Raw genomic sequence first — 18519 nt, forward strand, 5'->3', positions numbered from 1 at the left:
GTTTGAACCCACCACCTCTGGTATATGGTGCTAGCACCCTACTCCTTTGAGCCACAGGCACTGCCCCTGAATTAGTTTTTTAAAAAATAATTGATGTTATTTTTTTTTTTTTTTGAGACAGAGTCTCACTCTGTTGCCCAACCTAGAGTGCCATGGCATCAGTCAAGTGCACAGTAACCTCAAACTCCTGGGCTCAAGAGAGTCTTCTACCTCAGCTTCTCGAGGAGCTGGGACTGTAGGTCCCCCACCACGACACCTGGCTAATCTTTCTATTCTTAGTAGAAATGGGGTCTTGCTCTTGCTCAGGCTGGTGTTGAACTTCCCTGAGGTTGAATCTTCCCACCTCAGCCTCCCAGAGTGCTAGGATTACAGGCATGAGCTACCATGCCTGGCCTAAATGATGTTATCCATTAGGTATATGTTACTTCCTTAGAGTGAGAGCTTTATAAATCCAATGTTTAGTGCCCCCCCAATCCCATCACTACCAACCAGTCATCCATCCTTCTGAAATGCATTGACAATGGGTAGGGCTTAAGGAAAATGTGCAACTTACTTTGAACCTTTTATACGTTTTGAGTGTTCTGCCTAATATGATGTCACTACTATTTTAAAGTGATGCTTTAAACATGTCTTGAATATTTATTTTAGCTGGACATTCTGCATGATGCAGCTATCTTGCACATAGGCCCATTCTTGAGCCTGGTGGAATGGCAAACTCTCTGTGTTCCAGAATCCAGGACTACCTGGATCTACAGTTGGCCAAGTGAGACCTCTCAGCCTCAGGCCTGTCTGGTCAACTTATCTAAGGAACGATCTTCTGTGTACAAGCTGGACGTTACATTTGCTTTGTGTATTCTGATGTGGTTTTGAGGTGTGCCTGGTATGATTTATTTGTAAGAATTTTTTTTTTTTGGAGACAGAGTTTTACTTTGTCACCCTGGGTAGAGTGCTGTGACGTCATAGGTCACAGTAATCTCACACTCCTGGGCTCAAGCAATCATCTTGCCTCAGCCTCCCAAGTAGCTGGAACTACAGGTGCCCGCCATAATGCCCAGCTATTTTTTTTTCCCAGTTTTTGGCCGGGGCTGGGTTTGAACCCACCACTTCCAGCATATGGGGTAAACGCCCTACTCCTTTGAGCCACAGGTGCCGCCCTGCTCAGCTATTTTTTTTAGAGATGGGGTCTAGCTCTTGCTCAGGCTGGGTTCAAAGTCCTGAGCTCAAGCAATCCACCCGCCTCAGGCTTCCAGAGTGGAAGGATTATAGGTGTGAGCCACCAAGCCCAGCTGATTTTTTTTTTTTTATATGAAGTCTTGTTCTGTCACACAGACTGGAAAGCAGTGGCATGATCAAACTCCTGGGCTCCAGTGATCTTCCTGCCTCAGACTTCCAAATTTCTAAGATTACAGTCCTGTGCCAGTGCACCTGGCCCTATTTGTAAGATTTTTTTGAATTGTCTGTCTTCCCTAGTACACTATATTCTTTATGAGGGCAAGAAACCTGTCTTTTGGTAGCTCACCAAAAAGATTTTGGTGTTTTATTTACTTATTTATTTATAGATAAAGCCTAAATTTGCCTCCCAGGCTGGAGAGCAGCAGCATGATCATAGCACATCACAATCTTGAATGTCTGGACTCAAGTGATCCTCCTACCTTAGCCCTCAGAGTAGCTGAGTCTACGTTATATCCAGCTAATTTTAAGCTCATTAAGTTTATCCCTAATTCCTGACACATAGTAGGAGCTCAGTAAATATATATTGAAAGACCAATGTACTCAATACTAATATATATATATACACCCACACACACACACCATGTGTAGGTGATTATACATTGGTATATATATGTATATATACTATATAGTGAATGTGTAGGTGATACCAATATATAATCACCTACACATTCATATGAATGATTACACAGGACTATAGTCCAGAAAGAAGAAGGGAAGAGGAGGCGAAAGGGAGGGGAAGGGGAGGTTGGGAGGAGGGAGGTATTTGGTGGGACCTCCCCTAATGTGCACAATGCAATGGTACAGTTCATTTTTTTCTCGTTTTCTTTTCTATTCTTTCTTTTTTTTTTTTTTTTTTTGAGACAGACAGATCTCATTATGTCACCCTCGGTAGAGTGCGTAGCCTCACAGCTCACAGCAACCTCAAACTCTTGGGCTAAAGTGATTCACTTGCCTCCTAACTAGCTGGGACTATAGGCGCCCACCACAACTCCTGGCTATTTTTTTGTTGTTGTTGTTGTTGCAGTTGCTTGGCTGGCCCAGGCCGAGTTGGAACCCACCACCCTCGGTGTATGTGGTTGGCACCATAACCACTGTGCTACGGGCACCAAGCCGCAATGGTACATCTCAAAACTGTTTAGAGTATAAATGTCTGACCACAAGAAATAAGTAAGTGAGGTGATGGTTATATTAACCAGTTGATGTAAGCTTTCTACATTGTATGCCAAATCAGCACATTATACCCCATAAATGCATTAATGTACCGCTATGATTTAATAAAAATATATATATATAAATAAAATTCAGCTTATGAATCTAACATATATATACGTATGTAGAATAATTGTGCACAATCTGTGTCTGTGTGTACTTTAGTAATTACAATTTGTTTCTGAGGCCGAAGTGACAGCTGTCTTACATTCTCTGAGACCATGATAATCTCCCAAGTGATGTAAGTCTCTGTGCACTGGCTGGGTTCCACAAATCTGGGAACCCTTCAGAAGTTATTTATTCAGCAACTTGGGTTAGGACGGGGGCAAAAACGACTTCTCCTGCTTATCCTAGTGAATTTGGGGTCGATCTCCTGGAGGCGAGATGTTTTTAGGCAGGTAGAAATTGTTGATGCCAAGTTTCCCTCAAAAGGCGGGAGCGCCGCTTAAAAGCTCCGTCTCTGGGACGTCATTATTTTTTTCATTCCGGAACCTTTTTCTCTCTTTCCTCCATGTTTTCCTCCGGACTCTTTTAAGCAACGAGCACTTCCGGAATCTCCCGTCAATTGGGTTGTAACTCGGCGTGGTGGTCCTGCTAAAGCAGTTTTTCGGCTCCCTTCCATCGACCCGCTTAGCTCGCACCCTCGCTCGCATGGCCGGCTTGACCCTGTTTGTGGGTGGTCTCCCCTCCTCCGCCCGCAGTGAGCAGCTAGAGCAGCTGTTCAGTCAGGTGGGGCCGGTGAAGCAGTGCTTCGTGGTGACTGAGAAAGGTAGGGGGCGGGGCGGCCGAGGATGGGGCTGGGGTTTGTTGGGAGCGGCATCGGACTACGACACCTTCCCAAACTTCAGGAAGCCAAATAACTCTTTATCCTCCTCTAAGAGAAGGAACAGGGAGTTGAGTTTCTTTTCTGTGGGTCTATAGAGGTCAATTTATGAAAAGCAAAGCATTTTCTGGCCTTTCTACGACACTTTCTATTATTATGTATGCTCTCATATGCAGTCTTACTTGGCAGTAATGAAAATAGCTTACTTAAAAAGTATCAGTAACGCTTATTGTGAGTTGCCTAATTGCTAGGCCCTGTATTGAGTTTGACACGGGCTATCTTGTTAAATTTCCTCAAAAGTCTTAGTGGGTGGAGAGCCTTAGTCTTTACCAACAGGAATCTGGGACTTGGGGAAATTTAGTAACTTTAGGTTTGTACAGCGTTAACTAATACAGATTTTAATCATCACACCTGGAGTTCTTAGCCGGTATACTATTCATTTGTCAATTTATTTATTCAGCAAATACTTATTGAATGCCTGCTATGTGGTAGGCACTGTTGAAGGTCCTGAAGATACAGCAGTCCACAACACCAAACCAAGCAATCATTGCTTTTATGTCTTCAGGGTGGAGAAGACAGCCAATAAACAAATGAGCCACGTATATAGTGATTGATAATGATGATAAATGGTAAGGAGAACAATAGAGAAGGGAGTTAGGAAGTATATGTGTATATGTACATAGAGGAAGAGGAGGTAAGAAATGGCAATAAAAACAGGGTAACTAGGGAAGATCTAGATTGAACTACATGCCTCTTGGGGAAAGAGCAGTTGGGCAGAGGAAGCAGCAGGCTCAAAGAAACTGAAGCAGGAATGTGCCTGGTATACTGGAGGAGCAGCAAGGAGACCAGGGTGACTGGAGTGAAGTGATGAAGGGAAGAGTTAGGAGACGAAATCTAGAGTACCATATCATATAAGTCCTTATAGGCTGTTGCAAGGACATTGCCTTTTACCCTGAGCTAGGAAGCCACTGGTTTTAAGCAGAGAGCAAGTAAGTACGATCTAGCTTACATTTAGAAAGATTCTTAAAGCCAGATTCTCTGGCTGCTGTTCTCTGAATAGACTGCTGGTGAATACGATGAAAACAGACCAGTTAGTAGTCTCTTACAATAATCCAGGTGAAAGACAATGATGTTAGACTAGGATGGTAGCAGAGGAGGTGGGAAAAGGTGTGGACATTTTTGAAGGTAGAGCTGAGAGGATTTGCTGATGGGTCAGGTGTGAAGTATGAGAAAAAGAGGAGTCAGATTTGACTTTTGTCTTGAGTTACTGGAAAGATTTACTGACTTTGTGGAAAATCCTGTATACTTCACATTCTGTTTAATGCTCATGATGTTACTCTGAAGTAGGGACATAAGGATTTTAATTGTAGAAGCATTTCTTCCTCTTACCTGGACTGTTGAGGGGCACCTGAGGTACTTGATATTACCCCAAACATTTTGCTCTCTTCCAAGTTACCATGCTCCCTCTTTTCTCTGCCTTTAGTGGGAGTGGCATCTCATGGACTCCCTCTACCCCTTCCCTGTCATGGTGTCTGAATATGTGAGTAGGCAGACTACCCTGTTAATATCACCCCATCCTTAGCTTCTATTTTATTAGTAACCGAAGTTATACGTAGGATTGTCAGAGTAGCTTTGGTTGCTAAACAAGCCATGGTACCTGCCTGTAATTTGTCATTTTAAGTATAGAAGAAGATGAATGAGAGAATGAGGGTGTTGTACAATAATGTTTCTTAAACTCTTGAGTGGGTCATGACTAGAGTTTTTGTTTTTTTGTTTTTTTGTTTTTTTTGAGACAGAGTCTCACTTTGTCACCCTCAATAGAGTGCCATGATGTCACAGCTCATAGAAACTTCCCAACTCTTGGGCTTAGGCGATTCTCTTACTTCAGCCTCCCAAGTAGCTGGGACTACAGGTGCTTGCCACAACACCTGGCTATTTTTGGTTGCAGTTTGGGCAGCACCCGGTTTAAACCCACCACCCTTGGTATATGGGGCCGGTGCCCTATTTACTGAGCCACAGGCACTGCCATGACTAGAGTTTTTAAAAAATGAAATAGTACAGAAGGAGCACATCTGCATATGGTAAAGGATAAGCATTTGTAAAAATTTTATTTTGGTTTCAAAGAATACATACATGTACTGGGATGCCACATTCCTTACTGTGAGTTGTCCAAACAATTTGAGAAACACTGCTATACAGTGCTAGGTGGTTCTGTTCCAGGGAAAACAGGCCATTGAATGGGAATTCTCCTTTGAATCCTCAGAATATTGGCTACACATAACCTTATCGTAAGCCTTGTGTACTTGATATATATTCTTAACAATCTCCTGTTCCCTTTTTAAAAAGACTATGCACTTTCCTTATTCAGACAGCTGAGATGTGTTGAAAAGAGTGCTGCACTCAGTGAAATTGGAAGGAGGGTATATGGAGTGAGGTCTTTGTCAATGGTCATAGCATGTCACTTAACATCTTTAAGATTCGAATAATTTCACAGGGTCATGAAGGATTCCAAAGGTATATGAGAGTGCTTTGCAGACATATAAAGTGAATTGGCATTTATTGTGAGTGTCTCCTTTTATTTGGGCACTGAACTTCTTTACATTTCAGCTGCTTCATTTTTTTGTTCGTTTGTTTTTGGGGGTTTTTTTTGAGACAGAGTCTCACTATGTCGCCCTTGGTAGAGTGCCGTGGCATCACAGCTCACAACAACCTCAAAATCCTGGGCTTACGCAATTCTCTTGCTTCAGCCTCCCAATTAGCTGGGACTACAGGCTTCCACCACAATGCCTGGCTATTTTTTGGTTGTACTTGTTGTTTAGCAGGCCCAGGGCTGGGTTTGAACCTGCCAGCTTTGGTGTATGTGGCTAGCGCCTAGCCGCTGAGCTACAGGTGCTGAGCCAACTGCTGCTTCAGTTTTGGTTGTACTGATCAGGAGAAGGGCCTTGAGTTTTTTTGCTCTTATTTTGTGAAGGTGAATGGGTAGGTTTTTGTGAGGAGTTCCAAGAGAAAATAAGTCAGTCTCCGCATCACAGTATGCTTTCCTTTACCCAATTTATATGGATCAGCATCTTGCCAGGCTTGTACCCTGAAGCATATTCAAGTGTAGTCAAAAGAGAAGCAGAGCACATGAGCTCTGTTTCTCTTCCTCAGGTAGGAGGCAGACTTCTTAGTCTGTCCTTTTCCTTTTTCAACCAGTAAGTTACTTAAAATTTTGCTGTATGAAAATATTAAATAGGGCAGTGCCTGTATGCTCAGTGAGTAGGGCACCAGCCCCATATACCAAGGGTGGCGAGTTCAAACCCAGCCCTGGCCAAACTGCAACAACAATAAAAAATAGCTGGGCATTGTGGCAGGTGCCTGTAGTCCCAGCTACTCGGGAGGCTAAGGCAAGAGAATGGCCTAAGCCCAAGAGCTGGAGGTTGCTGTGAGCTGTGACAGCACAGCACTCTACCGAGGGTGACAAAGTAAGACTCTGTCTCTTAAAAAAAAAAAGAAAGAAAGAAAAGAAAATATTAAATAAAAAAGGACAAAGATAGTTTATAGTTGATATTTTTAATTTTTCATTTGCTTGGTCCTTATATTCTTCTCTTGGAGTCCTGTGAAAGAACATGGGGCTGATAAGGAGGAATTAATTCAGCCACTAAAACGCTGTGTGACAATAACCAATTCACTTGTTCTCCCCTATCTCAAGTTATTCATTTGGAAAGAAGGCAGGATAATATTTGCTTTTCCCATCTTGGGTATTCTGAAGACAAATGAGATAAGAGATTCCAACTGCTTTGGAAGGGTTTAATTTGATATTTTTGGCTAAGACATTAGTAATGGTAATAACATCTACAGGCTCCTGAAGCAGTGTTTTTTGTTTGAGATCTTCTGTCGGGACTTCAGGCATTTATTGCTGATGTATTCTGAGAAGGGAACTGCATTATATTCTGATTTTTGATGCTATTGTACTGTCTTAGTCCATTTTATGTTGCTTATAACAGAATACCTAAAACCGAATAATTTATAAAGGAAAGAAATTTATTTCTTACAGTTTTAGAGGCTGAGAGGTCCAAAGTGGAGGGGTCATATCTGGTGAGAGCCTTCTTGCTGGTGGGAATGCTGGCAGAATCTTGAGGGGACTCAAGACCTCAAGGGGGCTTAGCTTCCATGCTTACTCAAGTTTGTTGTCCCCTTATGATAAAGCCGCCTATTCACTCTCAACAGTAACCTGTTCATTCATTAACTCATCAATGTATGAATTAATCATGATCCACTTATTTCTTAGAGGCCCCACCTTTCAGTACTGCCACATTGAGGATTAAGTTTCTATCATACCAAATTTAGGGGACACATCCAAAATATAGCACATACCTTTCCTGCCTTCTCTGGTGATGTTTCTTTTTTTCTTTCTCTCTCCCTCTCTCTCTCTCTCTCTCTTTTCACAATCTGGATTGGCAGTAGTTGTTTTTTTTTGAGATTGAGTTCTTCTTTGAGGAGCTAATGTATGTCATGGATCCTCCATAGTATTGAGATCATCAACATGGAGGAAGAAGAGGTGCTGACAGCAAAGACACCAAATTAAAGAGGAGGAAGCCTAACAGTTTCAGAGCAAAATGGGGACGGGATCACTGATGTTACTCTTGTTTCTTTTCCTCATGAGACTTTTTGCAAACTGATAATAGGGTGGCTTGTTGGTATATCTGCTAGTAATAGTTTAGGCTTTGCAGATTTACTCGTTTAGTGCTTTTGGCTTATGATCCTCTGTCCTTTTCATTCCCCACTTGCACTGTTTCAGGGAGTAAGGCATGTAGAGGCTTTGGGTATGTCACTTTTTCTATGCTGGAAGATGTTCAGAGGGCCCTCAAGGAGATTACCACCTTTGAAGACTGCAAGATCAATGTGACTGTTGCCAAGAAAAAACTGAGGGACAAGGCAAAGGAAAAAGGGAAAAATGGTGAGTTTCTGGGAATTGAAGGAAATATTCCCTTGGGGTTAGGAGCACTGTGACAGTGAGAAAGAGGCAGGGTGGGAGCTGCTAAAACTTAAGGTTCCTGCATTTCTTTTGGGGATCATTTAGTATATTTTGATATTCATTTCAGTTCCTTTTTTCAATCTCAGTCTGAAAAATCCAGTGTTCCTGGGTATTGCCTTATTTTACCCTGTGGTAAATGCTGTCTGTCACTAGTAGCTTTTTTCTGTGCTGTTCTGGCCTAGAACTGGGTGTTTGGAGCACAAACTTTTTTTTTTTTGGGAGCACAAACTTATTGCATTGCTTTTTACTTTGTAGAAAATCCAGAGTTCTCAAAGAAGGACTTGAAGCCTAAAAAAGCTAAAGTGGCAGATAAGAAAGCCAGATTAATTATTCGGAACTTAAGCTTTAAGGTAAGTGAGAGTAAAAACTTATACTGCATATAGCCAGGTGTTATGGCTGGTGCCTGTAGTCCCAGCTACTTGGAAAGCTGAGGCAAGAGAATCGCTTAAGTCCAAGAGTTTGATGTTGCTGTGAGCTGTGACACCACTGCCTCTACCAAGGGTGACATAATGAGACTCTGTCTCAAAAAACAAACAAACAACAACAAAAAAAACTTATACTGCATGTTCTGAAGGCTTAGAGCCAAGGAGTGCTCATTGATGGAAGTCCTAACTAAAATGGTATCATTGGGCTTAATTCCTTTTGGGAATGAATCTTAGTGCTTTTGAATTCGGAAAGTGAGCCTATCTAAGTTAAGGACACTAAATGTGAAGATGCCTTCCTTTTAGAGAAACTACTACTGAGAAGGGAAGGAAAGAAAAATTTCTCTGATGTCTATCTTTTTTGCCTCATAGATACAAAGTAAGATGTTTTCTATTCAGAAACATTTGATGTCCTGGTCTCAGATGTAGGCTGGGCACAGTGGCTCATACCTACAATTCTGGCACTTCTGGAGTCAGAAGGATCACTTGAGACCAGGAGTTTGATACCAATCTGGGCAACATAGTGAGATCCTATCTCTACCAAAATTAAAATTAGCTGGGTGTACATATCTTTTACCCTAGCTACTTGAGAGACTCAGGCAGGAGATTCACTTGAGCCCAGAAGTTTGAGGTTATTGTGAAAAATGATTGTGCTGCTGTATTCTAGCCTGTGCAACAAAGTGACAAGACCCTGTTTTTTTTAAAAAAAAAAAAAAAAAGAAAAGGAGTTAAAATATTCAAATTTTTCTTAATGAATAAACCTAGTAGGAGATGTTTTATGGTTATTTGCTATAGTAATATTTCTCTTTTTCTTTCTTCACTTTGGTTTCAGTGTTCAGAAATTGACTTGAAGACAGTATTTGCTCAATTTGGAGCTGTCCTGGAAGTAAATATCCCTAGGAAACCAGGTACTAGTAAAATTTCCATTGCTGTGGATTGGATTAAGATAATTTAACATGTCTTTTTCATATTACCCTTGAACTAAGTACCTTTTCAAATAGAAATGCAAGGTTCATGTCATACTTTTTGTGAGCTTTGGACAATATGAATTATTTGAAGTATCTGGCATAGTGCTTGATGAGTGATAAAACCCCTAATAGTAGTGTTTTTCCCCTGATAGTATTTTCAAGTAGAGCAGAATTAATTTTATATGACTAGTTACAGTTTGAGAAAATGCATTACTCTCTCCAAGTCCAAGTCAAAGTATACTCAGCAAAAGGCCTCCTTCTGAGAATTTGGGCCTTCTTGCCAGCCCAAGTTGCTGTAATTTTCTTAGTGCTCTGTTGGTGTCCCCCTGCTGCCTCTAACTTCTTTGTACATTTGCACATAGATGGAAAGATGCGTGGTTTTGCTTTTGTTCAGTTCAAAAACCTCCTAGAAGCAGGTAAAGCTCTCAAAAGCATGAACATGAAAGAAATAAAAGGTAAGTTTTCTCTCTCTATAACATTGACCTAGATATTTCTGGTGTTGTGACGAATTAGCAGAGTAACCCACTTTCTATATTTTCAAAAAGGCATTTTCACTGTTGAGGTTTTTATTGCTAATACAGAAGCTGTTTTGGTGAAATATTCCTAACACATGATCTTGGAGTCAAACTTAAAATACCCCATGCCAATATTCTTTCCTTTATTTAGAGAGTATCCTTTTAATTTCCTAATGAAAAATGTCCCTGAGGTAATTGCCGATGGATCCAGGTTGGTGTCTAGGTTCCTCCTTCTTGGCTGTGGTCACTGTTGAGCATCCATGAGCTATTAAGCTGACTGTGATGCTACTCTACATACTGATGTATTAAGTATTGCGCCTAAAGAAGGGATTGGCTTAGAGACGTCCTATCTTCTGAGGAGGGTGCAGGTGATTCCAGAATGCCTGTTTTGCTTCTTGCTAGTCTAACAGGAGAGGATAGTCTAATTCTTTTTTTATTCCATCTTATTCCAGGGTGGTGGCTGTGTAGAAAGCAAAATTTTTGTTTATTGATAGAAGGGTTAAGGGTTAAAAAATGTAGGCAGTTACTGGGTGCTTTATTAAAGGACCAGCGTTCTCTGATTTGACAGTGTATTGTCTCTACTGGTTCTGTTATTATCTTTGATGACTAGAGATCATTTATAGGAGATAGGGATGTTAAAGGAGGGCAGTCTTTCTAATGCCACTTTTTTGTTTGACAGGGCGGACAGTGGCTGTAGATTGGGCTGTTGCAAAGGATAAATATAAAGATACTCAGTCTCTTTCTGCCCCAGGTAAGATGTGATAGTGTTGGGTAAGGGGGGTTGTATGTCCTGGGTGAGAGTGTGGAAACAACTCTTGTTTTCATGATAAAAGTATAAGGGAATCTGCTTGTCAGAGTGAGGATATTGCAGAAGATTAACTTAAAGAATGAGACTAAGTGTTAAGGAAAACCTCTAAATTCCTGCTAGCTCAGAAATGAGCCCTGGGCTGTTTGTCAATTCATACCGTACCATCTGGTAATCTGATTCCAAAATGTAGAACCTTTTGAGTGTAAGCCCACTCCTGGGGGTGGCTGTGAATGAGGAGTAGAGCCTGAATTCATTGTCTCCTCTACTTGCTATCTTTTCCCAGCTTTTCATAATAGGATGTAATGGAATATTAATAATAGAGAAACTTAACACTTGAGTTTTACATGTGTTTAGAAAATAATTGGCTCTTAAGCCTCCAGAGTCTTTAACTGAGGTCAAAGTTCATGATTTGGCTTTGCCCCAGAGTGAGCATCATGCTGGCTGTGGTATCCAGTGTATGGATGGTGGACTATTTGTGGAGACTCAGTGGCAGTTTTCATTGTGGGCCAGATAACCTTCAGGCTTCAGGTGAATGGGACAAAGACTCCAAAGAAATCTGAGTAGTAAGGGTTGTTTGTTTTGTTTTTTTTCTCCCCTTCATACTTTCTCATACTTAACTATATTATGTATAGTAAGAAAAATGTATGAAATTCTAGAAAATCAAAGAAACTAAGAACTTAGAGTATTAGTTAATCCTGTTAAAATAACCTAGTTTGTGATACTAAATGGATACCTAACTTTCTTTATCTCCCTCCATAGGTGAGGAAAAGAGCCATGAACCTAAACCTCAGTTATCAGTTAAAAAGAATAGTGGGGAGAAAGAGGATATGGAAAAGGAAGAAGAAGATGATGAAGAAGAAGATGATGTTGAAGTTGATGGTGATGATGACGATGATGATGACAGTGACAGCAATGAAGAGGAGGAGGATAAAGACTCAAAGGTGACAAAGACTGTGCAGATGCAAAAGAGGTAAGCAGCTCAGTAGAGGAAGATTCAGGACTGTCTTTCCCCATCATTGCAGAATTAATGTGTGTGAGTAGGTCCCTCTGTGAGCCCATATTCTTAGTTCTGAACTGTGCTATTGCAGAGCAATCAAGAGAGCACCTCCGGCAGAAAGCAGTGAAGAAGACCATTCTGATGAGGACTTGGAGGAAAGAGTTAGTATTGGTGATGAAGAGGAACTGGCTCAGAGTGATGCTAGCACTGAGGCACAAGAGGATGAAGGTTTGCTCAGATCTTTTTTTTTTTGAGACAGAGCCTCAAGCTGTTGCCCTGGGTAGAGTGCTGTGGCATCACAGCTCATTCTCCTGCCTTAGCCTCCCTAGTACCTGGGACTACAGGTGCCTGCCACAACGCCCAGCTATTTTTTTGTTGCAGCCATCATTGTTGTTTGGCGGGCCCAGGTTGGATTCGAACCTCCCAGCTCAGGTGTATGCTGCTGGTGCCTTAGCCGCTTGAGCCACAGGTGTTGAGCCAGTTTGCTCAGTTCTTCATAAATGCGTTTAAACTTTAAGTTACTGAGAAGTGTCTATCAGTTCTACTCAGGCCTCTTTTAAATAGGACACCAAGATGTTCTATCAAATTTATGTTTAAATACTGAAAAGAAAATTATTTGTTTGTTTAAATGAGTTTGTAGTGGTGCTTGAGGGTTAAGCTTAGATAATTTAAAACCTAGCTTACTGCTGAATTACAACCTCTCTCTCGATTGTCCAAGTTGAATGCATAACTGGATAAACAAGATATTGTTGTATCTTAACACCAAAGTAGATTTTAAGCAACTCTTTCAAGCTGACACAGGAACAGGGAACTATATTATCAGTTCAGGCTGCCATAACAAAATGCCATACACAGGGTGGCTTGAACAGTAAAAGTGTTTTCTCAGAGTTCATAGGCTAGAAGTCCTAGAACAAGGTACTGGCTTATTCAGCTCCTGAGGAGCCCCTCTTCCTGGGTTAGACTGCTGCCTTCTTGCTGTGGCCTCATATGGCCTTTCCTCTGTGTTCCTGAGGGGAAAGAGAGAGGAGTAAAGATGACATCTTGTCTCTTTCTTATATGGACCCCAGCCCTATTGGATTAGGGTCCTACACTTATGACCTCCTGTAGCCTAATTCCCTGAAGCCCCTTTCTCCAAATACAGTCACAATGGGCATTAAGGCTTCAGAATATGAATTTGGGGGGTGCACAATTCAGTTCATAACAAGGACTTCTTTGAGCATTTTGTGAAACTTACCAGTCCCTATTGCTACCTTTATCAAGAATAAACTTGATAAAGTTTATAAACATATTTAATTATTAATAATAACACATTTATTGAGGAAAGCAGGCATTATAGAACAAAAAATGGCCAATAATTATTTCTTTGGTTCTTTCTTTCTCCCCGGTGGAGATTTTTATTCAGCTATGTTTTTTCTGCTTCCATTTCTGTAAGTCTGGAATGTTGGTTTGACAATATAAGAAATCTGAGGAAATAAGCTTTTTCCATGAAGAGAGAATGATAGTCACGTTAGAATTGAAGAAGCTTTGACAATGAAGGGACTTTAAGACCTTGTAGAATATTCTACAACCCACATCAGTTGTCTCGTGCCATTCTTTCACTGAAAAACATTATAGGACAAATACGTGATGAGAAAGGATTAATAAAAAATACCAGTCCCAACAAATCCTGCAAAGTAACTACTGTTGTTTCTTATGTTTCCTTCTAGACATTTTCTGTATCTATATAAGCACCTACCTCTATCCTTCAGGGCCCTATGTCTCCTTTGTACCCAGATCCTCAGCATCTTAGGGCACTTCTCCAGGAAGAACCAATGTTGTATGTTTCTTGTGTATCTAGAGATATTTTAATACCTTTATAAGCAAAAATCTGCATATATGCAAATTATACAGGCACACACAAAAAATGTAGTGTATTTTATAGTTTGTGCATGAATATATGCACAATTCTCCTCAAAGGTTCTATATATCCTATACAATATTTCCAGAAAGTTTACACTGTCACAGTAGTATATGGGAATGTCTTTTTCCCCTCACCCTCCCCTCACTGGATTTCATCATTCTTTTTGATTTTGCCAATCTGTTAGTGAAAAATAGTATTACATTTCTTGTGCTATGTTTTTCTTTAATTATGAGTGAGTTCAAACATCTTTTCATGTATTTAGTTGTATATTCTTTGTCTATTAAAATTTTTTTCTATTTTATCAATTTATGCAAGATATTTATATGTTGAAGAAATTAGCTCTTTGTCATGTGACTATACTAGTCTTTTTCAGTTGTTGTTTTTCTTTTAACCTTAGATGTGGAAGTCTCAAGGAAAAAGAAAAAGAAATTACCATCTGATGTGAATGAAGGAAAAACTGTTTTTATCAGGTATGCCTTTCTACTTCAAGAACTGCTGTTTCTGTCACCTTTGTAGATCTTTTTTTCTTTCTTCTTCTCTTATCTCTTTTTCCCTCTTTCCCCCTCTCTTTCCTCCCTTCCTCTCTTTTTTCTCTCCTTCCCCCTTCTCCCCTTCTCCCTTCTCTCCTTACCCCCTTCACCGCCTCTTCTCTTTCTCTCTTCCTCTCTTCCTTCTTTTTGGCACTTTTACCTAGCCCCCAAATTAGATGCCTCCAAAACTGTTAGTACATCTAGTCCCAGGAACTTACCAAACAATGAGAAATGTGGGAGAATCAGAACTATAGCACAGAGGATAGGTAGCATGGGTTCTGATAGCTTGTCCTCATTTAGATTTCATTCTTTGTAATTGGGTGGCGAATCAGTTCAACTCTTAGAGATATCTTGCTTGTTTCTGGCCCTCATTTTAGGAGGAGTGCTGGGGAGTGTTGAGGCCATTTGTCCCAAATGATTACTGTCCCAGCTTATGGTCTAAAGCAGTGTCTACAATAAAGTAAAATATCTGATTTGTTTCCAAGAAAACTAAAAGTGGGGATGGAGATAGGTTTTATTTCAAGTTGCTGTTAATATTTCAACCCTCCCGATTGCAATAGATTGGCATTTTTATAAGTTCAGTGTATCTTCAGAACACCTCAAGTGTGCCTTCTCACCCTTCCTTACTTTTTTTTTTCTTATAGCAAACATTGCCTAACAATCATACTTAAATACCAAGGTACTAGGGCCATTTGGGTCTGATTTTAGAGGTATATATTTTGTCCTCTTATATAATCTTTTAAGATCATTTTTGTTTTACAAGTAGCTTATGTTCATTGTGGGAGATTTATGAACTACATGAGCAAAAATGACAAAATTAACCTTAATCACTACTCGGAGAACACCTACACACATGCCCACATCATAAATATTTATAAAGATGAGTTTAGCCTATACATGCTGTGCTGTAGCCCACTTTCTCCCTCGGCAGCATGTCTTTCCATGTATTTTTTTAGTTATGTTACTTGGAACTGCCATATGAATAACTTTGTATTCATGGAGGATTCTAACAGGAAAGAAGACAAGTCACATTCAGAAGCTTTGACCACAGTACTAATGATACCATTCTTCATACATCTTTTAATTAATAAAGAACTTAGGGAAGTAAAGAAATGGAAGAGGGAAAACTATGTACATGATAAAGTAAATTAGAAGAAATAATGTAGTTAGGATGTGTCTTAACTGCATAAAACCTCTTTTGTGTGGGTTACTTCATGAACTAGAATAATATATGGGACTGTTACTGAGTACAAAATTTTAAATAGTTATTAGGGACTGTTTTTCTTACCCCTGGAAGGAATGCATAGCTGGGGAAATGACTAATCTTTATACTATGTTGAAATTTAGGACAACAGAATCTTCTTCCAACATTTTTAAATCCCATCGAGAGAATTAAATAGTTTACTTTCTTTCAGTTAGCTAGTAAACTTTATTGTATTTGTTTTTGTGTTATTATTTTGAAAGATTTTCCAACATTTGTAAAATTTTAACTGGAATCTTGGCTTTCTCCTCAACTCAGAGGAGAAAATTCCTAATTAAAAGAGAGGGATATGAGAGAAAGAGATATTTGATTTTTCTCACTAGCCTGCTAGTCTTCTGGTTGTAGTAACAAACTAATTTTGGCCAATATATGTGAAAAGGGGGGTTTGTTGGATGAACATTGGAGTGGTTCACAGAATCAAAGTTGTCAAAAAGCAAACTGCAAGAAGAGGATGAAAATGTAGGCAGTTCTGGAGCCTCCACTTCTAAAGGCTGTGGGTCTTTTCTCTGGAACACTACTTTTTTTTCCTTTTAAGTATGACATAAAGTGCATTAAGCGAAGGGTACAGCTCAGTAAAAATTATCATATGTAGATATCCATGTAACCACCAGCCAGATCAAGATATAGAACATTTCCAGCACTTCAGAGGATTTGTCACTGCTATTTTGAGGTCAGTCTGCACCTACAACTTCTGGTTTATGTATGTTTATCTGTTCATGTTTAAAATTCCTGGGAAAGGGAACCTGATTGACGAAAACAGGTCAGTCAGTTGGGAGAAAGAGGCAGAGTCATATAGCAGAGGCTTGGCCACTGGGGGCAACCCTATTTATTGGTGCTATTTCTGAAAAAGGAAGGTGGTTGCAAGTAAGGGAATCACCTTAGTTGATGTCTAACTCACCTTGTACCAGAACATAGGGTCTCATTTTTGTAACTGACTTTTTTTTTTTTTTTTGAGACAGGATCTCACTCTGTCACCTAGGCTAGAGTGCAGTAGTGCAATCATAGCTCACTGCAGCCTCAAACTCCTGGGCTCAAGTGACCCTCTTGCCTCAGCTTCTAAGTAGCTGGGACTACAGGTGCATGCCACCACACCTGGCTAATTTTTTAACTTACTATTTTTTTATAGAAATGAAGTCTCCCTATGTAGCCTAGGCTGCTTTCAAACTCCTGGCTTCAGGCAGTCCTCTCACCTTGGCCTCCCAAAGTTCTGGGATTACAAGCAGGAGCCACCTTACCTGGCCTGTAAGTGACCTTTCTTGGGACCTTTGGTTGTCTTCCATAGAAATCTGTCTTTTGACTCAGAAGAAGAAGACCTTGGGGAACTCCTCCAGCAGTTTGGAGATCTTAAATATGTCCGAATTGTGTCGCATCCAGACACAGAGCATTCTAAAGGTATGTGCTATAACAGGCCAGGACATAAAAGAGTTGAGATCACTGCCTTGGGCTTTACTTAAGTAGGTTACACAAGATCATAATGTGTGCCATTTTGAGGGGTCCACAGTCAATCCAGCCAAAGTTTCTGGGTTCCATAGAAGCACTAAGGTTATCCTGATGTTGTCTTCTATGATGTCAAACTTAGTGTCTTAAATGGTGCTGCCAGCCATAATTTTCTCTAAGCTTTTTAAACTCTTTGATTATTGACTTTAGGGTAAGACATTCCATTTATTATTCTCCTTAGAATTTCAGATGTGATAACATCTCATAGGTGGTAATTATTCCACATTGCTTAAGATTTGGGGGATCTTTTTTTCCCCCTCTGTTGCTCCTGTTAGAGATAGAAGCTGAAAGGGAAACTCTGTTGCACTGGCAACAATCAGAAGGAAAACTGTAAGTCCTAGGAGTGCTGTCTTTTTTTTCTAAAGCTATTGCTCTGGAGTTTCAAAGCTTGACTATTCTTCATCCTAGTATACTATTGTTAGGTAAGCATCTTTTCTTGATTCCTTTGCGATCTAGCAAAAGCTACCCTTTCCCCAGAAAGTGCCACTTCTGAGAGTTTGTGTGAGCTTTCTTGAACCTATCCATGGTTAAGAACCGCCATTCTAAATCAAGTTAATGAGGTGAAAGTTATGTTGATTGGTTTGATGTAACCAATTGTATAAAAAAAAAAATCAACACATTGTACCCGACATATGCATAAATGTATTCATGATATATGTGTATTTGACTGGAAAAAAAAAGAACCTCCATTCTAAACCTCTTTGTTTTCCAAATTGGTAAGACCTGAAAATTTTTGGTTTTTACCCAACTAAAAAAAAAGATGTAAATAAGACAGTACTGTGGAAAGAAAACACTGAACTGCTTCATGGTGATTAGGGTCTAATCCCAGCTATGCCAGCTGGGTCGTTTTTTTGCAAATCATTTAACCACTGTCGGCTTTGGTTTCTTACTTATGAAAGGGATGGATTCAGGTAGAGTAATCATTTAAGGGGCCTTTAGTTCTCATGTTTTGTTACACTCCTCAAGCCTTCTTCATTTTCAGAACATTTTTTTAAAGTAGGCAATTAGAATTGCATAGAATCTTCTAAGTAATAGCATGGTGTTGCTTTTCTTTGATGATAGTCAGCATCTTTTGTTCCTTTTGTAGTACAGTAGTATATTGGGTCAATATTTTCAGAATGAAGTCTACAGTTGACTTACTACATGTCCTCTTTGGTCTATTAATGTTAGCAGAGTTAATGATCTTAGTAAGCATAGTTTTAATTGTTTTTTCTTAATGTATTGTCTTTCTCTAGCTCATTAAATTTTTCTGACAACTTTTTCGCTTACTCATACAGCCTTTTGTTCTTTCTATGGTTTATTCCTCTCAGCATGCCATTTCACCACCTGGAAGAGCTAA

The 18519-nt window shown here is 39.9% G+C and overlaps 1 protein-coding gene across 1 annotated transcript in view; it reads left to right on the plus strand.

Annotated features, from left to right (window-relative positions):
- Positions 1–3027: 3027 nt before the first annotated feature.
- Positions 3028–18519, plus strand: part of RBM28 (RNA binding motif protein 28) — a 30538-nt gene continuing 15046 nt past the window's right edge. The window contains exons 1-10 of the mRNA XM_003789760.2: positions 3028–3211; positions 8046–8204; positions 8538–8632; positions 9537–9612; positions 10035–10127; positions 10867–10938; positions 11755–11965; positions 12084–12220; positions 14290–14362; positions 16966–17075. Coding sequence (XP_003789808.1) covers positions 3094–3211; positions 8046–8204; positions 8538–8632; positions 9537–9612; positions 10035–10127; positions 10867–10938; positions 11755–11965; positions 12084–12220; positions 14290–14362; positions 16966–17075 — 1144 coding nt within the window. The 5' untranslated portion in view covers positions 3028–3093. The remainder of the gene's footprint in view (positions 3212–8045; positions 8205–8537; positions 8633–9536; positions 9613–10034; positions 10128–10866; positions 10939–11754; positions 11966–12083; positions 12221–14289; positions 14363–16965; positions 17076–18519) is intronic.

This window comes from Otolemur garnettii, unplaced genomic scaffold (assembly GCF_000181295.1).
Source record: "Otolemur garnettii isolate 467f Iridium unplaced genomic scaffold, OtoGar3 scaffold00037, whole genome shotgun sequence".
Lineage (NCBI taxonomy): Eukaryota > Metazoa > Chordata > Mammalia > Primates > Galagidae > Otolemur > Otolemur garnettii.